Source organism: Chiloscyllium plagiosum, unplaced genomic scaffold (genome assembly GCF_037043375.1).
Source record: "Chiloscyllium plagiosum isolate Xiang-an unplaced genomic scaffold, Cpla_swu_hap1 HiC_scaffold_2, whole genome shotgun sequence".
In the NCBI taxonomy this organism is placed as follows: Eukaryota; Metazoa; Chordata; class Chondrichthyes; order Orectolobiformes; family Hemiscylliidae; genus Chiloscyllium; species Chiloscyllium plagiosum.
In genome coordinates, this window is record NW_028270140.1 from 162,952,645 (window position 1) to 162,975,483 (window position 22,839).

The 22,839-nt window shown below is 58.7% G+C and overlaps 1 protein-coding gene across 1 annotated transcript in view; it reads left to right on the forward strand.

Annotated features, from left to right (window-relative positions):
• agxt2 (alanine--glyoxylate aminotransferase 2) overlaps nucleotides 1-22,839 on the forward strand; it is a 301,925-nt gene that overhangs the window by 249,777 nt on the left and 29,309 nt on the right. The window contains exons 7-8 of the mRNA XM_087993908.1: nucleotides 4,934-5,066; nucleotides 14,691-14,779. Coding sequence (XP_087850034.1) covers nucleotides 4,934-5,066; nucleotides 14,691-14,779 — 222 coding nt within the window. The remainder of the gene's footprint in view (nucleotides 1-4,933; nucleotides 5,067-14,690; nucleotides 14,780-22,839) is intronic.

Below are 22,839 nucleotides of genomic sequence, written 5' to 3' on the forward strand. Positions count from 1 at the left end.
CCAGAGGAGGTGCCTGGGTCACACTGCCAGGGGAGGTACCTGGGACACACTGCCAGGGGAGGTACCTGGGTCACACTGCCAGGGGAGGTTACCTGGGTCACACTGCCAGGGGAGGTACCATGGACACACTGCCAGGGGAGGTACCTGGGACACACTGCCAGGGGAGGTACCTGGGTCACACTGCCAGGGGAGGTGCCTGGGACACACTGCCAGGGGTGGTACCTGGGTCACACTGCCAGGGGAGGTAGCTGGGACACACTGCCAGGGGAGGTGCCTGGGTCACACTGCCAGGGGAGGTACCTGGGACACACTGCCAGGGGAGGTACCTGGGACACACTGCCAGGGGAGGTACCTGGGACACACTGCCAGGGGAGGTACCTGGGACACACTGCCAGAGGAGGTACCTGGGACACACTGCCAGGGGAGGTACCTGGGTCACACTGCCAGGGGAGGTACCTGGGACACACTGCCAGGGGAGGTGCCTGGGACACACTGCCAGGGGAGGTGCCTGGGTCACACTGCCAGGGGAGGTACCTGGGGCACACTGCCAGGGGAGGTGCCTGGGACACACTGCCAGGGGAGGTGCCTGGGACACACTGCCAGGGGAGGTGCCTGGGACACACTGCCAGGGGAGGTACCTGGGTCACACTGCCAGGGGAGGTACCTGGGACACACTGCCAGAGGAGGTACCTGGGACACACTGCCAGGGGAGGTACCTGGGACACACTGCCAGGGGAGGTGGTAGATACAACAACAACGTTTAAGAGACATTTGGACAGACACATGAGCAGTCAGTGAACCAGAGGGATATGGACATGTGCAGGCTGATGGGATTAGTTTGGAATGACCTCATGGTCAGCACAGACACGGTGGGCCGAAGGGCCTGTTCCTGTACTAGACAGTTCTGTGTTCCATGGCCATGTGACACTCCTGGAATATACCTGATGGTTCACCTGCTACTTTAACTGGCAGATCAGAACACGGGAACTCACAGGAATGCACGGGAATACATGGGATATCACAGGAACACACGGGAATACACGGGAACACAAGGGAACACACCGGAATACACGGGAATACACAGGCTATCACAGGAACACACGGGAATACACGGGATATCACAGGAACACACGGGAACACATTGGAACACACGGGAATACACGGGAACACACGGGAATACACGGGATATCACAGGAACACACGGGAATACACGGGAACACACGGGAATACACGGGATATCTCAGGAATACACGGGAACACACGGGAATACACGGGATATCACAGGAACACACGGGAACACACGGGAATACCCGGGAACACATGGGATATCACAGGAACACACGGGAATACACAGGAACACACGGGAACACACGAGAATACATGGGAACACACGGGCATACACAGGAACACACGGGAATACACGGGAATATGTTGGAAAACATGGGAATACCCTGGGACACGTGGGGACACAGGAGCAGAGGAAAGTATGGGGACTCAGGAACATAAGAAGTGTTGGCTGTGAATCAAATGGGGAACGGTTAGACCACTGTCTGCTGGCATTTAGGAAAATGGAACCCTGCTCCAGGAGGAAGTCACTCAACCCACCATTTAATACAACCACAGCCAATCAAACACTCCACTGCCTGTTACCCCACCCTCATAATCCTGTACTGTGCTAGTAATCAGAGATCGAGCAATCTCCTCCTTAAACATGCTCAAAGACTGAGCGTCCCCAGCCCTCGCTGTGAGGGAGAATTCTAAAGGCACACAGCTCTGAGTAAAAACATTTCTCCTCATATCAGGCCAAAGTGATATGCCCTTTATTTTAAACTGTGCTCTGATTATAGCCTCCTCAATCTGGGAACCCCCTGCTTTGCTGCATCTACCCTCCCCATCCATTGAATGCTTTTTCATTTGTTTTGGTCAAACCAGCCTCTTGTGAGGACAATCAAAAATGGAAATCTCTGAAAATCTAAGTACAGTACGTCCACTGGATTTCCTTTAGCAATTTTCTTTTGTAACAAAGCCTCCAATAAATTCATCAAACATGATTTCTCATTCCCAAATCGGTGCTGACTATGGCCAATCAGATTATTCTAAACCAGGTTTCCACAGGCCCCATCCTTTAGAATACCGTACTATTGATGGAAGATCATCAGGTCAGGAGTTTCTGGTTTTCTCTCTCTCTCTCTCTCACTCCTTTCCTTAAAAAGTGAGAGACATTTACAACTTTCCAATCCTTAGGAATCACTCCAGAATCTGTAGAACTTTGGAAGGTCATCACGAAAACACCAACTATTCTATAGTCATCATAGTCAATCCTGTAGTCACCACCGTCAATATTCTGTGATGGAGACTATTAGGTCCTGGGAAATTATCTACTTTCAGCCCATTAATTTCTCCAGTACAATCATCTTACCAGAATCAATGGCCTTCAACGCCTCATTGCCCCTCGCCATTTAGTTCACTGCTTCTGGGAGATTTATTGCATATTCCTCCATGAAAACAGGCACAAAATAATCATTTGGTTTTTTCCCATAATTTTTTTATTCCCCATTATAAATGCTCCTGACACTGCCTGCAGTGGACCCATATTCATTTTAGCCGAACGTTTCCTTTTTGTGTGCTCATAGAAACTTTCACAGTACTTGTTTTTTAAATCTAGTTTACACTCATAGCTTACTCTTCCTTTCCTTAACAGTTCCTTGGTTCTCCTTTAATATATTCTAAATGCCTCCCTTTCCTCAGATTTACTGCTATTTCTGCCCTTTCAGTTTAACTGTGTACGGTTCCCTATTCCCGTTGGCAGCAACAGATTTTCATTACATAATACGTGCTCAGAACAAATCAAATTATTTTATTCTGAGGGAAGTTAAGTTATTTACATTTCGGGATAATGGCTGCTATTTCTAAATCTGAGCAGTTCCTGTATTTATCAAAGTCCCAGAAAGGTCTGAATGAATTCAAGTTGTAAACAATTCTATTTTAAATTATCATTTTTACTGATCAGATCAAAGTTAGTCAGGATCAAAGATAAAATATTAACATTTATTGTCATAGAATCCCCGACAGTGTCATAGAATTCCCAACAGTGCGGAAGCAGGTCACTCGGCCCATCAAGTCCGCACCAACTCTCCGAAGAGCAACCCACTCAGACCCACCCTATCCCTGTAACCCTACATTTCCCATGGCCAATCCACCCTAACCTGCACATCCCTGAACACTAAGGGCAATTTAGCATGGCCAATTCATCTAACCTGCACATCTTTGGACTGTGGGAGGAAACCGGAGCACCCGGAGGAAACCCACATAGACAATGTGCAAACTCCATACACACAGTTGCCCAAGGTTGGAATTGAACCCGGATCTCTGGCTCTGTGAGGCAACAGTGCTAACCACTGAGCCACAATGTCACCTCATTAGATACAAGGCTAATGTGTTTCAGGTATGAGAAGGAAATAATGTTGAGATCAGGTTACATTCTTCCCTATAATCCTCGAAATATCTCAGGGAAGGCAGTTGCTTTGCCCGGTGTAGTCTATAGCCAGCTGCATTGGAAGAGCGAAAGGTCGAATTAGCTTGGCCTGGACCGGAGTTAGAGAAAGTGTTAACTGTCCTGCAGAAGGGAAAGATTGAAGATAGAATTTTGAATGTGTTAAAGGAAGCTGGAAGATTGACTTAGCTTGGAGCTGCAGGATGGAATTCTCAGGATAATCCTCAGTAATTCTGCTATTCAAAATAATGGGCTGGGAAACTGCAAAGGCAGAAGCTGACTGGATGCTCGGAATAATAACTGTTAATGTGACCATGGCTGCACACTATCAAAGGTTCTCACTCACACTCAAACATTTGGTATTCTTGCAATTGTGTCCTGATGAGTGAAAGAACAAAATCTTTAATAGTATATCTCTTTTGTCAGCAATAGGCAGGTTGTGACAACCAAATAACGGCCTACAATCTGTCAGAACAATAAGCATTATTGTGAGGAGGAGAGTTTGATGAAAAAAGCAGTTTGTTTTTATAGTTTCAAGTCCCAATGGGTTTGGTCGATGGTGTCTCTTTAATCATTGGGTGCAGTAAATGCTTTTCAAAGTAAAACTCTGTCACCCTTTCCAGTCACTTTTCCTGAAGCCTTTATGAAGTTTGTGAACTTATTCTAAAACATGTCTCTGTGCAATGACAGGAACAGGAGGAGGCCATTCAGCCTGACAGTCTGACCGTCAGTCTGTCAGTCAATCAATGGGTCAGTCAAACTGTCAGTCAATCGGTCAGTCACTCAGTCTGTCAGTTGGTCAGTCAGTCTGTCTGCCTGTCAGTCAGTCAGTCAGTCTGTCTACCTGTCAGTTGGTCAGTCAGTCCGGGTTGTTCATCGACAGCCTCTCCCCAGACTCTACTCCACATTTTCAATCATTTTCCAACATGGCTGATTTTAAATTAACCATTGATCCAGAATCGAATGCTGTTTGTGAGCAGTGAAAGGAGGAACACTGGGGGAAGGGGCAGACAAGGTGGGATTGAGGGTTGGAGAGGAGAGTAGGTGGGGAATGGATCGATGTAGAGACTGTAACGTGGTCAGTCAAATGGAACACAGAGAATCTGGGTTCCCTGGTTAGGGCTGTGAACATGGTCCAGTCAGGGAGCCCTGGCTGACAGATACAAACAGGAGGGTCAGAGGCTCTGTTCACTCAGAGGGAGTCGAGGGTTCCCCGTGTGTAACTGAAGGAGAAAGTGGTGATGATACCAGTGTCTGTGGAGTGATTTCCAAGGGGAGGGGTAATGGGACAGTCTGTAGGAGGAGGTGGGGGGGTCACAGTGGGTCTGTTCTGTCCTGACATGCTGGGGGTGAAAGGTTAACATGGGTTTGTCTGATTGGTCAGATTCCAGCAAGAGTGATTTCAGTTTGACCCATGACCTTGTGTGATGCGTCTGACAGGTTCAAACTGGATTTGGCCGTTTGGGAAGCCATTACTGGGGGTTCCAGTCGCACGGAGTGGTACCGGATATCGTTACCATGGCGAAGGGAATTGGCAACGGCTTCCCCATGGGTGCTGTGGTTACCACACCTGGTGAGTAGTTTAAAGGTGAGGGGTCCAGCGAGAAGGACTGATAGACCAGGTAAAGATGGCAAGGCTCCTTCCTGAGAGCACATTACTCAACCAGACAGACCATCCCCATAACCAGGAACGGTTTCACCGAAAATCATTAAACTCAGAATTCCAGAGCTTTATTTTCGAATTGAAATGGTGCCTCTTTCAGGATTTGAACTTGTGTCACTGGGTTGATCATGTGGTGCTATCGCCAAGAGGCCATTGGCCTGTTCCCCTGGGGTTGAATCTCCCATCATGGGTATTCTCCGTCTCGTTTTTGCTCCCAGGGTGGCTGGATCCTGACTGCACTCCCCAGAGAAATCACCACTCTCACTGTTTTCCAGCATCACAAACTACACTTGAGTGAGGTGCACTCTGCAGATTTCCAAAGTACTGACCTGGCGACTACCCATCTTCTGAGCGAAGGTCACCCAGTCCATCTCTCAGCGCCCTTCCTGATGGTCCTGGGTGACCATGTGGATGGCTTTATGCACTTCCTGCAGATGTGCTCACCCAGACTGTCAGGAACATCAAAGAGATCCCACAGACTGCACACCCCACAGACAACATCAGGGTATACAACAACAGGTATACAACACAGGGGCACACAGCACCAGGGTATACAATACAGGGGCACACAGCACCAGGGTATACAATACGGGGACACACAACACCAGGGTACACAACACTGGGGTATACAACACCAGGGTATACAACACCAGGGTACACAACACCAGGGTATACAACACCGGGGTATACAACACCGGGGTATACAACACCGGGGTATACAACACCAGGGTATACAACATCAGGGTATACAACACTGGGGTATACAACACCAGGGTATACAACACCAGGGTCTACAACATCAGGGTATACAACACTGGGGTATACAACACCAGGGTATACAACACCGGGGTATACAACACCAGCGTATACAACACCAGTGTATACAACACCAGCGTATACAACACCAGCGTATACAACATCAGGGTATACAACACCGGGGTATACAACACTGGGGTATACAACACCAGGGTACACAACACCGGGGTATACAACACCGGGGTATACAACACCAGCGTATACAACACCAGGGTATACAACACCGGGGTATACAACACCGGGGTATACAACACCAGGGTATACAACACTGGGGTATACAACACCAGGGTATACAACACCGGGGTATACAACACCAGGGTATACAACACCGGGATATATAACACCAGGGTACACAACACCAGGGTATACAACACCGGGGTATACAACACCGGGGTACACAACACCAGGGTACACAACACCAGGGTATACAACACTGGGGTACACAACACCGGAGTATACAACACTGGGGTACACAACACCAGGGTACACAACACCAGGGTATACAACACCGGGGTATACAACACCGGGGTATACAACACCGGGGTATACAACACCAGGGTATACAACACCGGGGTATACAACACCGGGGTATACAACACCAGGGTATACAACACCAGGGTATACAACACCGGGGTATACAACACCGGGGTATACAACACCAGGGTATACAACACCGGGGTATACAACACCAGGGTATACAACACCGGGATATATAACACCAGGGTACACAACACCAGGGTATACAACACCGGGGTATACAACACCGGGGTACACAACACCAGGGTACACAACACCAGGGTATACAACACTGGGGTACACAACACCGGGGTATACAACACTGGGGTATACAACACCAGGGTATACAACACCGGGGTATACAACACCAGGGTATACAACACCGGGATATATAACACCAGGGTACACAACACCAGGGTATACAACACCGGGGTATACAACACCGGGGTACACAACACCAGGGTACACAACACCAGGGTATACAACACTGGGGTACACAACACCGGAGTATACAACACTGGGGTACACAACACCAGGGTACACAACACCAGGGTATACAACACCGGGGTATACAACACCGGGGTATACAACACCGGGGTACACAACACCAGGGTATACAACACTGGGGTACACAACACCGGGGTATACAACACTGGGGTACACAACACCAGGGTATACAACACCGGGGTATACAACACCGGGGTATACAACACCAGGGTATACAACACCGGGGTATACAACATTGGGGTATACAACACCAGGGTATACAACACCGGGGTATACAACACCAGGGTATACAACACCGGGATATATAACACCAGGGTACACAACACCAGGGTATACAACACCGGGGTATACAACACCGGGGTACACAACACCAGGGTACACAACACCAGGGTATACAACACTGGGGTACACAACACCGGGGTATACAACACTGGGGTACACAACACCAGGGTACACAACACCAGGGTATACAACACCGGGGTATACAACACTGGGGTACACAACACCGGGGTACACAACACCAGGGTATAGAACACCAGGGTATACAACATTGCGGTATACAACACAAGGGTATCAAACACCAGGGTATACAACACCGGGATACACAACACCAGGGTATACAACACTGGGGTACACAACACCAGGGTACACAACACCAGGGTACACAACACCAGGGTATAGAACACCAGGGTATACAACACTGGGGTACACAACACAAGGGTATCAAACACCGGGGTATACAACACCAGGGTACACAACACCAGGGTATTCAACACTGGGGTATACAACACCGGGGTACACAACACCAGGGTACACAACACTGGGGTACACAACACCGGGGTACACAACACCCTGTATACAACGCCTGAGTATACAACACCCTTACTACTCTCTGATTAAAGAAACTACCTCTTATACCTATCTCCCCTCAATTTAAAGCTATGCCCCCTTGTGCTTATCGTCCCCATACTTGGAAAAAGGCTCTCCCTGTCCACCCTATCTAACCCTCTGATTATCTTTTATGTCTCTATTAAGTCACCTCTCAACCTTCTTCTCTCTGACGAAAACAGCCTCAAGTCCCTCAGCCTTTCCATGTAAGACCTTCCCTCCATACCAGGCAACATCCTGGTAAATCTCCTCTGCACCCTTTCCAAAGCTTCCACATCCTCCTTATAATGCGGTGACCAGAACTGTACACAATACTCCAAGTGCGGCCACACCAGAGTTTTGTACAGCTGCAGCATAACCTCATGGTTCCAGAACTCGATCCCTCTATTAATAAAAGCTTAAACACTGTATGCCTTCTTAACAACCGTCTCAACCTGGGTGGCAACTTTCAAGGATCTGTGTACCTGGACACCGAGATCTCTCTGCTCATCTACACTACCAAGAATCTTACCATTAGCCCAGTACTTTGCATTCCGGTTATTCCGACCAAAGTGAATCACCTCACACTTTTCTGCATTAAACTCCATTTGCCACCTCTCAGCCCAGCTCTGCAGCTTATCTATGTCTCTCTGTAACCTACAACATCCTTCATCACTATCCACAACTCCACCGACCTTAGTGTCGTCTGCAAATTTACTAACCCACCCTTCTATGCCCTCATCCAGGTCGTTTATAAAAATGACAAACAGCAGTGGACCCAACACTGACCCTTGCGGTACACCACTGGTAACTGGACTTCAGGATGAACATTTCCCATCAACCACCACCCTCTGCCTTCTTTCAGCAAACCAATTACTGATCCAAACTGCTATATCTCCCACAATCCCATTCCTGCGCATTTTGTACAATAGCCGACTGGGGAACCTTATCGAAAGCCTCGCTGAAATCCATATACACCACATCAACCGGTTTACTCTCATCTACCTGTTTGGTCACCTTCTCAAAGACCTCAATAAGGTTTGTGAGGCACGATCTACCCTTCACAAAACCGTGCTGACTATCCTTAATCATCTTATTCCTTACTAGTTGATTATAAATCTGATCTTTTATAACCCTTTCCAACACCTTACCCACAACCGAAGTAAGGCTCACTGGTCTATAATTACCAGGGTTGGCTCTACTCCCCTTCTTGAACAGGGGAACCACATTTGCTATCCTCCAGTCTTCTGGCACTATTCCTGGAGACAATGACGATTTAAAGATCAATGCCAAAGGCTCGGCAATCTCCTCCCTGGCTTCCCAGAGGATCCCAGGATAAATCCCATCCGGCCCAGGGGACTTATCTATTTTCACACTCTGCAGGATTTCTAATACCTCTTCCTTGTGAACCTCAATCCCACCCCCAGTCTAGTAGCCTGTATCTCAGTAATCTCCTCGACAACATTGTCATTTTCTAGAGTGAATACTGTCGAAAAATATTCATTTAGTGCTTCCCCTATCTCCTCTGACTCCACACACAACTTCCCACGACTATCCTTGACTGGCCCTAATCTTACTCTCGTCATTCTTTTATTCCTTAAATACCTTTAGAAAGCCTTCGGATTTACCCAGATCCTATCCGCCAACAGCTTCTCATGTCTCCTCCTGGCTCTTCTGAGCTCTCTCTTTAGGTCTTTCCTGGCTACCTTGTAACCCTCGAGCGCCCTAACTGAGCCTTCACATCTCATCCTAACACAAGCCTTCTTCTTCCTCTTGACCAGAGATTCCACTTCCTCTGTAAACCATGGCTCCCCACGCTGTACAGCTTCCTCCCTGCCTGACAGGTACTTACTTATCTAGGACACACAGGAGCTTCTCCTTGAATAAGCTCCACATTTTTAATGTGCTCATCCCCTGCAGTTTCCTTCCCCATTCTACACTTCCTAAATCTTTCCTAATTGCATCATAATTTCCCTTCCCCCAGCTGGAACTCTTGCTCGGTGGAGTACACTATCCCTTTCCATCACTCAAGTAAACCTGACAGAATTATGATCGCTATCACCAAAGTGCTCACCTACTTCCAAGTCTAACACCTGGCCGGGTTCATTCCCCAGTACCAAATCTAATGTGGCTTCGCCCCTTGTAGGCCTGTCTACATACTGTGTCAGGAAGCCCTCCTGCACACACTGGACAAAAACTGACCCATCTATAGTACTCGTACTATAGTGTTCCCAGTCAATATTTGGATAGTTGAAGTCCCCCATGACAACTACCCTGCCTCTCTCACTCCTATCCAGAATCATCTTTGCTATCCTTTCCTCTACATCTCTGGGACTATTTGGAGGCCGATAGAAAACTCCCAACAGGGTGACCTCTCCTTTCCTGTTTCTAACCTCAGCCCAAACTACCTCAGTTAACAAGTCCCTAAACATCCTTTCTACAACTGTAATACTGTCCCTGATCAACAATGCCACACCTTCCCCTCGTTTACCATCTTCTCTGTTCTTACTGAAACCTTTAAATCCCAGAACCTGCAACAGCCATTCCTGTCCCTGCTCTATCCATGTCTCCGTAATGGCCACAACATCGAAGTCCCAGGTACCAACCCACGCTGCCAGTTCACCCACTTTATTTCGGATGCTCCTCGCGTTGAAGTACACACACTTCAATCCAGGTTCTCGCTTGCCAGTGTCAGATACTTGATTTTGGAGCTCCCTACTCTCATCCTCTTCTGTACCTGTCCTACAATTTTGGTTCCCATCCCCCTGCTGTATTAGTTTAAATCCACCTTCATAGCATTAGCGAATTTCCCACCCAGGATATTGGTACCCCTCTGGTTTAGATGAAGAGCATCCTGCTTGTAGAGGTCCCACCTACCCCAGAAAGAGCTCCAATTATCCAAAAACCCGAACCCTCCCTCCTGCACCATCCCTGTAGCCACGTGTTCTCCTTAATCCTCACCTCACTAGCAGGAGTGGTATTACTGCTACAGAAAGGGAGATCGTTGAGGAGGGTGGGTGGAACACAGAGTCAGTGTGGGTGGAAGTCAGAAACAGGAAAGGGGCAGTCACTTTATTGGGAATTTTCTACAGCCTCCCAACAGCAACAGGAACAGATTGGGAAGCAGATTTTGGAAAGGAACAGGGTTTTTATCTTGGGTGACTTTAACTTCCCCAATATTGATTGGAACCTCCTTAGTTCAAATAGTTTAGATGGAGCAGTTTTTGTCAGGTGTGTCCAGGAAGGGTTCCTGACTCAATACGTATATAGGCCGACTAGAAGGGAGGCCATTTTGGATCTGGTGCTTGGCAACAAACCAGGTGCGGTGTCAGATCTCTCAGTGGGAGAGCATGTCAGTGGTAGCGCTCATAACTCCCTGACCTTTACTATAGTCATGGAGAAGGTTAGGAGCAGACAGTATGGGGAAAGTATTTATTGGGGGGCGGGGGGCAAATTACACGGTTATTGGCAGGAACTAGGGCGTCTAAACTGGGAACACGTTCTCAGGAAAATGCATGACAGAAATGTGGAGGTTGTTTTGGGTGCATTTGCTGCGAGTGCTGGACAGGTTGGTCGCAGTGAGGCAAGGAAGGGATGGTAGGGTGAAGGATCCTTGGATAACAAGGGATGTGGAACATCTAGTCAAGAGGAAGAAAGAAGCTTACTTCAGATTGAGGAGGTAAGGATCAGACAGGGCTCTCGAGTGTTACAAGGTAGCCAGGAAGGAACTGAAGAATGGATTTAGGAGAGCTAGAAAGGGCATGACAAAGATTTAGTGGGTAGGATTAAGGAAAACTCTAAGGGATTCTATATTTATGTGAGGAACAAGAGAATGACCAGAGTGAGGGTAGGGCCGATCAGGGATAGTGGAGGGAACGTGTGCCTGGAGTCGGAGGAGGTAGGGGAGGTCCTCAATGAATACTTTGCTTCAGTATTCACTACTGAGAGGGACGTTGATGTTTGAGAGGACAGCGTGAAACAGACTGATATGCTTGGACAGGTTAATGTTAAGAAGGAAAATGTGCTGAAAAGTTTGAAAAACATGAGGCTAGATAAGTAACCTGGGCCAGACGGGATATACCCAAAGTTATTATTGGAAGCGAGGTAAGAGATTGCTGCCCCTTTGGTGATGAGCTTTGTGTCTTCACTGTCCACTAGGGTATGGCCAGATGATTGGAGGATGGCAAATGTTATTCCTTCATTCAGGAACGGGAATAGGGAAAATCCTGGGATTAATGTAAATGGAAGAGCCTTGGGAAAAGTTGATGGGCAGAGAGATCTGGGAGTGCAGATCCATTGTACCCTGAAGGTGGCTGCACAGGTGGATAGAGTGGTCAGGAAGGCATATGGTATGCTTGCCTTCATCGGACGGGGTATTGAGTATAAGAGCTGGCAGGTCATGTTAAAATTGTACAAGACATTGGTTCAGCCACATTTAGAACACTGTGTACAGTTCTGGTCGCCACATTACCAAAAGGATGTGGACGCTTTGGAGAGGGTGCAGAGGAGGTTTACGAGGATGTTGCCTGGTATGGAAGGTGCTAGCTATGAAGAGAGGTTGAGTAGGTTAGAATCGTTTTCATTAGAAAAAAGAGATTGAGGGGGAGACCTGATTGAGGTTTACAAAATCATGAAGGGTATAGACAGGGTGGATAGAGACAAGCTTTTTCCCAGGGAGAGGGATTCAATAACGAGAGGTCACATTTTCAAGGTGAGAGGTGGAAAGTGTAAGGGGGATACACGCGGCAAGTACCTCACACAGAGGGTGGTGGGTGTCTGGAACGCGGTGCCAGCAGAGGTGGTAGAGGCAGGCACGGTAGATTCACTTAAGATGCATCTGGACAGATGCAGGAGTAGGTGGGGAGCAGAGGGATACAGATGCTTAGGAACTGGGCGATAGGTTTAGACAGTGGATTTGGATCGGCTCAGGCTTGGAGGGCCGAAGGGCCTGTTCCTGGGCTGTACATTGTCTTTGTTCTTTGTTCTGGGAATTACAGACCAGTCAATCTTGCGTCTGTGGTGGGCAAATTATTGGAGGGGATTCTGAGAGACAGGATTTACGATTACTTGGAAAACCGTAGCTTTGATTAGAGATAGTCAGCGTGACTTTGTGAGGGGCAGGTCATGCCTCACAAACCTTATTGAATTCTTTGAGGGTATGACAAATCAGATTGATGAAAGTAGAGCAGTGGATGTGGTGTTCATGGATTGTAATGAGGCGTTTGATCAGGTTCCCCACGATAGGCTCATTCAGAAAGTAAGGAGGCATGGGATACAGGGAGACCTGTCTGTCTGGATACAGAATTGGCTGGCCCATAGAAGACAGAGGGTGGTGGTAAATGGAAAGTATTCAGCCTGGAGCTCAGTGACCAGTGGTGTTCCGCAAAGATCAGTTCTGGGACCTCTGCTGTTTGTGATTTTTATAAATGACTTGGATGAGGAAGTGGAAGGGGTGGGCTAGTAAGTTTGCCGATGAACTTAGAACATGGAAATGTACAGCACAGAACAGGCCCTTCGGCCCACGATGCTGTGCCGTGGTTTAATCCTAATGTAAAATATAGTAACTGAACCTACACACCCCTCAACTCACTGCTATCCATGTGCATGTCCAGCAGTCGCTTAAATGTCCCCAATGACTCTGCTTCCACCATCACCGCTGGCAACACATTCCATACATTCACAACTCTCTGTGTAAAGAACCTACCTCTGACGTCTCCTTTATACCTTCCTCCTAATATCTTCAAACTATGTCCCCTCGTACCAGTCAATCCTGCCCTGGGGAAAAGCAAAGATTGGTGAAGTGGTGGATAGTGTGGAGGGCTGTTGTAGGTAGCAATGGGACATTGACAGAATTCAACCTGGAAAAACGTGAAGTGATTCGCTTTGGAGGGTCGAATTTGAGAGATTACAGGGTTAAAGGCAGGATTCTTGGCAGTGTGGGGGAACAGAGGGATCTTGGGGTCCATGTACATAGATCCCTCAAAGTTGCCAACCAAGTTGATGGAGTTAAGAAAGCGTATGGTGTGTTGTCTTTCATTAGCAGGGGACTTGAGTTTAAGAGCCGCGAGGTTATGCTGCAGCTCTATAGGGCACTGGTTAGACCACACTTGGAATATTGTGTTCAGTTCAGGTCACCTCATTTAGGAAGGATGTGGAAGCTTTAGCGAGGGTGCAGAGGAGATTTACCAGGATGCTGCCTGCACTGGAGGGTGTGTCTTATGGGGAAAGGTTGAGGGAGCAAGGGTTTTTATTATTGGAGTGAAGAAGGATGAGAGGTGACTTGATAGAGGTGTACAAGATGATGAGAGGCATAGATAGAGTGAATAGACAGAGACTTTTTTCCAGAGTGGAATTGGCTATCACAAGGTGCATTGGAGGAAGGTTTAGGGAGGGAGTCAGATGTAGATTCTTTACACAGAGAGTGGTGGGTGTGAGGAATGCACTGCCAGCAATGGGAGTAGTGTCAGAGACATTAGGGACATTCAAGTGACTCTTGGATAGGCCCATGGAAGAAAGTACAATGAAGGGTATGTAGGTTAGTCTGATCTTAGAGTAGGATAAAAGGCCAGCACAACATCGTGGGCCGAAGGGCCTGTACTGCACTCTACTGTTCTAGGTCTATGTTCTAAAACTGCTCGCATTGTTCCAGATGTGATCTGACCAGTGCCTTATAGAGCCACAACAGTCCCTCCCTGCTGCTGTACTCGAACACTCTCCAAGGGATTGTGAACATTGTGTATACCTTGCTCCGTGCGGAGAGGGCCTGCACACTCAGCCCGAGTGGGTCTGGAACGAGGATTACCCTGGTCCCTGCCTTGTGTATTTCAGAGATTGCTGCTTCCATGACTGAAGGAGTCACCTTCAACACGTTCGGAGGGAACCCCGTGGCCTGTACCATCGGATCCACCGTCCTCAAGGTCAGCACCTCACAGCCAACAGGAGGGACACACCCCGGGGCAGGGGGCACAGTGGGAGGGCAGGGCACCGGGTCGGGGGGGGACGGGGTGTGGGGGTGACGGGGTGTTGGGGTGGGGGGTGTGGGGGTGACGGGGTGTGGGGGTGAGGGGTGTGGGGGCGACGGGGTGTGGGGGTGGGGGGTGAGGGGGTGACGGGGTGTGGGGGTGTGGGGGTGACGGGGTGTGGGGGTGTGGGGTGTGGGGGCGACGGGGTGGGGGGGTGACGGGGTGTGGGGGTGAGGGGGTGTGGGGGTGACGGGGTGTGGGGGCGACGGGGTGGGGGGGCGACGGGGTGTGGGGGCGACGGGGTGGGGGGGCGACGGGGTGGGGGGGTGACGGGGTGTGGGGGTGACGGGGTGTGGGGGTGACGGGGTGTGGGGGGCGACGGGGTGTGGGGGCGACGGGGTGTGGGGGCGACGGGGTGTGGGGGCGACGGGGTGTGGGGGTGACGGGGTGTGGGGGGCGACGGGGTGTGGGGGTGACGGGGTGGGGGGGGCGACGGGGTGGGGGGGTGATGGGGTGTGGGGGCGACGGGGCGTGGGGGCGACGGGGTGTGGGGGTGACGGGGTGTGGGGGGCGACGGGGTGTGGGGGTGACGGGGTGGGGGGGTGACGGGGTGTGGGGGTGACGGGGTGTGGGGGCGACGGGGTGTGGGGGTGACGGGGTGGGGGGGCGACGGGGTGTGGGGGGCAACGGGGTGTGGGGGTGACGGGGTGTGGGGGCGACGGGGTGTGGGGGCGACGGGGTGTGGGGGTGACGGGGTGTGGGGGGCGACGGGGTGTGGGGGTGACGGGGTGGGGGGGGCGACGGGGTGGGGGGGTGATGGGGTGTGGGGGCGACGGGGCGTGGGGGTGACGGGGTGGGGGGGCGACGGGATGTGGGGGCGACGGGGTGTGGGGGGCGACGGGGTGGGGGGGTGATGGGGTGTGGGGGTGACGGGGTGTGGGGGTGACGGGGTGTGGGGGCGACGGGGTGTGGGGGGTGATGGGGTGTGGGGGTGACGGGGTGTGGGGGTGACGGGGTGTGGGGGCGACGGGGTGTGGGGGCGACGGGGTGGGGGGGTGATGGGGTGTGGGGGTGACGGGGTGTGGGGGTGACGGGGTGTGGGGGCGACGGGGTGTGGGGGCGACGGGGTGGGGGGGCGACGGGGTGTGGGGGGTGACGGGGTGTGGGGGGTGAGGGGGTGCGGGGGTGACGGGGTGGGGGGGCGACGGGGTGGGGGGGCGACGGGGTGTGGGGGTGACGGGGTGCGGGGGTGACGGGGTGGGGGGGTGAGGGGGTGTGGGGGTGACGGGGTGTGGGGGTGACGGGGTGTGGGGGTGACGGGGTGGGGGGGGGCGACGGGGTGGGGGGGTGATGGGGTGTGGGGGTGACGAGGTGGGGGGGGCGACGGGGTGGGGGGGTGACGGGGTGTGGGGGTGACGGGGTGCGGGGGCGACGGGGTGCGGGGGCGACGGGGTGAGGGGGTGACAGGGTTGGGGGGTGACGGGGTGGGGGGGGCGACGGGGTGGGGGGGTGATGGGGTGTGGGGGCGACGGGGTGTGGGGGCGACGGGGTGGGGGGGTGATGGGGTGGGGGGGCGACGGGGCGTGGGGGCGACGGGGTGAGGGGTGTGGGGGTGAGGGGTGTGGGGGCGACGGGGTGTGGGGGCGACGGGGTGTGGGGGTGACGGGGTGGGGGGGGCGACGGGGTGGGTGGGTGATGGGGTGTGGGGGCGACGGGGTGTGGGGGCGACGGGGTGTGGGGGGCGACGGGGTGTGGGGGTGACGGGGTGTGGGGGCGACGGGGTGTGGGGGCGACGGGGTGTGGGGGGCGACGGGGTGTGGGGGTGACGGGGTGTGGGGGCGACGGGGTGTGGGGGCGACGGGGTGTGGGGGTGACGGGATGGGGGGGGCGACGGGGTGGGGGGGTGATGGGGTGTGGGGGCGACGGGGTGTGGGGGCGACGGGGTGTGGGGGGCGACGGGGTGTGGGGGTGACGGGGTGTGGGGGCGACGGGGTGTGGGGGCGACGGGGTGTGGGGGGCGACGGGGTGTGGGGGTGACGGGGTGTGGGGGTGACGGGGTGGGGGGGTGACGGGGTGTGGGGGTGACGGGGTGTGGGGGTGACGGGGTGTGGGGGTGACGGGGTGTGGGGGGCGACGGGGTGGGGGGGTGATGGGGTGTGGGGGCGACGGGGCGTGGGGGTGACGGGGTGGGGGGGCGACGGGGTGTGGGGGCGACGGGGTGTGGGGGTGACGGGGTGTGGGGGCGACGGGGTGTGGGGGCGACGGGGTGTGGGGGTGACGGGGTGTGGGGGCGACGGGGTGTGGGGGTGACGGGGTGGGGGGGGCGACGGGGTGGGGGGGTGATGGGGTGGGGGGGCGACGGGGCGTGGGGGCGACGGGGTGTGGGGGCGACGGGGTGTGGGGGGCGACGGGGTGTGGGGGTGACGGGGTGTGGGGGCGACGGGGTGTGGGGGCGACGGGGTGGGGGGGTGATGGGGTGTGGGGGCGACGGGGCGTGGGGGTGACGGGGTGGGGGGGCGACGGGGCGTGGGGGCGACGGGGTGTGGGGGCGACGGGGTGTGGGGGCGACGGGGTGGGGGGGGCGACGGGGCGTGGGGGCGACGGGGTGGGGGAGTGTGGGGGTGACGGGGTGGGGGGGTGAGGGGTGGAGGGGTGAGGGGGTGGAGGGGTGAGGGGGTGTGAGGGTGGGGGGTGGGGGGTGTGGGGGCGACGGGGTGTGGGGGTGAGGGGTGGGGGTGACGGGGTGTGGGGGTGACGGGGTGGGGGGGTGACGGGGTGGAGGGGTGAGGGGGTGTGAGGGTGGGGGGTGGGGGGTGTGGGGGCGACGGGGTGTGGGGGTGAGGGGTGGGGGGGGTGAAGGGGTGTGGGGGTGACGGGGTGGGGGAGTGTGGGGGTGACGGGGTGTGGGGGTGACGGGGTGGGGGGGTGAGGGGTGGAGGGGTGAGGGGGTGTGAGGGTGGGGGGTGGGGGGTGTGGGGGCGACGGGGTGTGGGGGTGAGGGGTGGGGGTGACGGGGTGTGGGGGTGACGGGGTGGGGGTGACAGGGTGGGGGGTGACGGGGTGTGGGGGTGACGGGGTGGGGGGGTGACGGGGTGTGGGGGTGACAGGGTGGAGGGGTGTGGGGGTGTGGGGGCGACGGGGTGGGGGGTGACGGGCTGGGGGGGTGTGGGGGTGACGGGGTGTGGGGGTGACGGGGTGGGGGGGTGAGGGGGTGACGGGTTGGGAGGGTGAGGGGGTGTGGGGGTGACGGGGTGGGGGTGTGAGGGGTGTGGGGTGACGGGGTGTGGGGGTGAGGGGAGGGGGTGACGTGGTGTGAGGGGGTGAGGGGGTGTGGGGGTGAGGGGTGGGGGGGTGAGGGGTGTGGGGGTGACGGGGTGGGGGTGACAGGGTGGGGGGGTGAGGGGGTGTGGGGGTGACGGGGTGGGGGTGAGGGGGCGGGGGTGATGGGGTGTGGGGGTGACGGGGTGTGAGGGGGTGAGGGGGTGTGGGGGTGAGGGGGTGAGGGGTGGGGGGGTGAGGGGTGTGGGGGTGACGGGGTGGGGGTGACAGGGTGGGGGGGTGACGGGGTGTGGGGGTGACGGGGTGGGGGGGGGGTGACGTGGTGTGGGGGTGGCGGGGTGTGGGGGTGACGGGGTGGGGGGGTGACGGGGTGGGGGGGTGACGGGGTGGGGGGGGTGGGGTGTGGGGGTGAGGGGTGAGGGGGCGGGGGTGACGGGGTGTGGGGGTGACGGGGTGGGGGTGACGGGGTGGGGGGTGAGGGGGTGTGGGGGTGTGAGGGGTGGGGGGGTGAGGGGTGGGGGTGACAGGGTGGGGTGGTGACGGGGTGTGGGGATGACGGGGTGGGGGGGTGACGTGGTGTGGGGGTGGCGGGGTGTGGGGGGGTGGGGTGTGGGGGTGTGGGGGTGACGGGGTGGGGGTGACGGGGTGTGGGGGTGACGGGGTGGGGGGGTGACGGGGTGGGGGGGGTGGGGTGTGGGGGTGTGGGGGTGACGGGGTGGGGGTGACGGGGTGTGGGGGTGACGGGGTGGGGGGGTGACGGGGTGGGGGGGGTGGGGTGTGGGGGTGAGGGGTGTGGGGTTGAAGGGTGGGGGGGTGACGGGGTGGGGGGGTGGGGTGACGGGGTGTGGGGGTGACGGGGTGGGGGTGACGGGGTGTGGGGATGAGGGGTTTGGGGTGAGGGGTGGGGGTGACGGGGTGTGGGGGTGGTGGGGTGAGGGGTGGAGGGGTGGGGGGATGATGGGGTGGGGGGTGGGGTGTGGGGGTAAGGGGTGTGGGGGCGACGGGGTGTGGGGGCGACGGGGTGTGGGGGCGACGGGGTGGGGGGGGCGACGGTGTCTGGGGGTGACGGGGTGGGGGGGTGATGGGGTGTGGGGGTGACGGGGTGTGGGGGTGACGGGGTGTGGGGGTGACGGGGTGTGGGGGGCGACGGGGTGTGGGGGTGACGGGGTGTGGGGGCGACGGGGTGTGGGGGCGACGGGGTGTGGGGGCGACGGGGTGTGGGGGTGACGGGGTGTGGGGGGCGACGGGGTGTGGGGGTGACGGGGTGTGGGGGCGACGGGGTGTGGGGGCGACGGGGTGTGGGGGCGACGGGGTGTGGGGGTGACGGGGTGTGGGGGGCGACGGGGTGTGGGGGTGACGGGGTGTGGGGGGCGACGGGGTGTGGGGGCGACGGGGTGTGGGGGCGACGGGGTGTGGGGGTGACGGGGTGTGGGGGCGACGGGGTGTGGGGGTGACGGGGTGTGGGGGGCGACGGGGTGTGGGGGCGACGGGGTGTGGGGGCGACGGGGTGTGGGGGCGACGGGGTGTGGGGGCGACGGGGTGTGGGGGTGACGGGGTGTGGGGGGCGACGGGGTGTGGGGGTGACGGGGTGTGGGGGCGACGGGGTGTGGGGGCGACGGGGTGTGGGGGTGACGGGGTGTGGGGGGCGACGGGGTGTGGGGGTGACGGGGTGGGGGGGGCGACGGGGTGGGGGGGTGATGGGGTGTGGGGGCGACGGGGCGTGGGGGTGACGGGGTGGGGGGGCGACGGGATGTGGGGGCGACGGGGTGTGGGGGGCGACGGGGTGGGGGGGTGATGGGGTGTGGGGGTGACGGGGTGTGGGGGTGACGGGGTGTGGGGGCGACGGGGTGTGGGGGGTGATGGGGTGTGGGGGTGACGGGGTGTGGGGGTGACGGGGTGTGGGGGCGACGGGGTGTGGGGGCGACGGGGTGGGGGGGTGATGGGGTGTGGGGGTGACGGGGTGTGGGGGTGACGGGGTGTGGGGGCGACGGGGTGTGGGGGCGACGGGGTGGGGGGGCGACGGGGTGTGGGGGGTGACGGGGTGTGGGGGGTGAGGGGGTGCGGGGGTGACGGGGTGGGGGGGCGACGGGGTGGGGGGGCGACGGGGTGTGGGGGTGACGGGGTGCGGGGGTGACGGGGTGGGGGGGTGAGGGGGTGTGGGGGTGACGGGGTGTGGGGGTGACGGGGTGTGGGGGTGACGGGGTGGGGGGGGCGACGGGGTGGGGGGGTGATGGGGTGTGGGGGTGACGAGGTGGGGGGGGTGACGGGGTGTGGGGGTGACGGGGTGCGGGGGCGACGGGGTGCGGGGGCGACGGAGTGAGGGGGTGACGGGGTTGGGGGGTGACGGGGTGGGGGGGGCGACGGGGTGGGGGGGTGATGGGGTGTGGGGGCGACGGGGTGTGGGGGCGACGGGGTGGGGGGGTGATGGGGTGGGGGGGCGACGGGGCGTGGGGGCGACGGGGTGAGGGGTGTGGGGGTGAGGGGTGTGGGGGCGACGGGGTGTGGGGGCGACGGGGTGTGGGGGTGACGGGGTGGGGGGGGGCGACGGGGTGGGTGGGTGATGGGGTGTGGGGGCGACGGGGTGTGGGGGCGACGGGGTGTGGGGGGCGACGGGGTGTGGGGGTGACGGGGTGTGGGGGCGACGGGGTGTGGGGGCGACGGGGTGTGGGGGGCGACGGGGTGTGGGGGTGACGGGGTGTGGGGGCGACGGGGTGTGGGGGCGACGGGGTGTGGGGGGCGACGGGGTGTGGGGGTGACGGGGTGTGGGGGTGACGGGGTGGGGGGGTGACGGGGTGTGGGGGTGACGGGGTGTGGGGGTGACGGGGTGTGGGGGTGACGGGGTGTGGGGGGCGACGGGGTGGGGGGGTGATGGGGTGTGGGGGCGACGGGGCGTGGGGGTGACGGGGTGGGGGGGCGACGGGGTGTGGGGGCGACGGGGTGTGGGGGTGACGGGGTGTGGGGGCGACGGGGTGTGGGGGCGACGGGGTGTGGGGGTGACGGGGTGTGGGGGCGACGGGGTGTGGGGGTGACGGGGTGGGGGGGGCGACGGGGTGGGGGGGTGATGGGGTGGGGGGGCGACGGGGCGTGGGGGCGACGGGGTGTGGGGGCGACGGGGTGTGGGGGGCGACGGGGTGTGGGGGTGACGGGGTGTGGGGGCGACGGGGTGTGGGGGCGACGGGGTGGGGGGGTGATGGGGTGTGGGGGCGACGGGGCGTGGGGGTGACGGGGTGGGGGGGGCGACGGGGCGTGGGTGCGACGGGGTGTGGGGGCGACGGGGTGGGGGGGGCGACGGGGCGTGGGGGCGACGGGGTGGGGGAGTGTGGGGGTGACGGGGTGGGGGGGTGAGGGGTGGAGGGGTGAGGGGGTGGAGGGGTGAGGGGGTGTGAGGGTGGGGGGTGGGGGGTGTGGGGGCGACGGGGTGTGGGGGTGAGGGGTGGGGGTGACGGGGTGTGGGGGTGACGGGGTGGGGGGGTGACGGGGTGGAGGGGTGAGGGGGTGTGAGGGTGGGGGGTGGGGGGTGTGGGGGCGACGGGGTGTGGGGGTGAGGGGTGGGGGGTGTGAAGGGGTGTGGGGGTGACGGGGTGGGGGAGTGTGGGGGTGACGGGGTGTGGGGGTGACGGGGTGGGGGGGTGAGGGGTGGAGGGGTGAGGGGGTGTGAGGGTGGGGGGTGGGGGGTGTGGGGGCGACGGGGTGTGGGGGTGAGGGGTGGGGGTGACGGGGTGTGGGGGTGACGGGGTGGGGGTGACAGGGTGGGGGGTGACGGGGTGTGGGGGTGACGGGGTGGGGGGGTGACGGGGTGTGGGGGTGACAGGGTGGAGGGGTGTGGGGGTGTGGGGGCGACGGGGTGGGGGGTGACGGGCTGGGGGGGTGTGGGGGTGACGGGGTGTGGGGGTGACGGGGTGGGGGGGTGAGGGGGTGACGGGTTGGGAGGGTGAGGGGGTGTGGGGGTGACGGGGTGGGGGTGTGAGGGGTGTGGGGTGACGGGGTGTGGGGGTGAGGGGAGGGGGTGACGTGGTGTGAGGGGGTGAGGGGGTGTGGGGGTGAGGGGTGGGGGGGTGAGGGGTGTGGGGGTGACGGGGTGGGGGTGACAGGGTGGGGGGGTGAGGGGGTGTGGGGGTGACGGGGTGGGGGTGAGGGGGCGGGGGTGATGGGGTGTGGGGGTGACGGGGTGTGAGGGGGTGAGGGGGTGTGGGGGTGAGGGGGTGAGGGGTGGGGGGGTGAGGGGTGTGGGGGTGACGGGGTGGGGGTGACAGGGTGGGGGGGTGACGGGGTGTGGGGGTGACGGGGTGGGGGGGGGGGGTGACGTGGTGTGGGGGTGGCGGGGTGTGGGGGTGACGGGGTGGGGGGGTGACGGGGTGGGGGGGTGACGGGGTGGGGGGGGTGGGGTGTGGGGGTGAGGGGTGAGGGGGCGGGGGTGACGGGGTGTGGGGGTGACGGGGTGGGGGTGACGGGGTGGGGGGTGAGGGGGTGTGGGGGTGTGAGGGGTGGGGGGGTGAGGGGTGGGGGTGACAGGGTGGGGTGGTGACGGGGTGTGGGGATGACGGGGTGGGGGGGTGACGTGGTGTGGGGGTGGCGGGGTGTGGGGGGGTGGGGTGTGGGGGTGTGGGGGTGACGGGATGGGGGTGACGGGGTGTGGGGGTGACGGGGTGGGGGGGTGACGGGGTGGGGGGGGTGGGGTGTGGGGGTGTGGGGGTGACGGGGTGGGGGTGACGGGGTGTGGGGGTGGGGGGGTGACG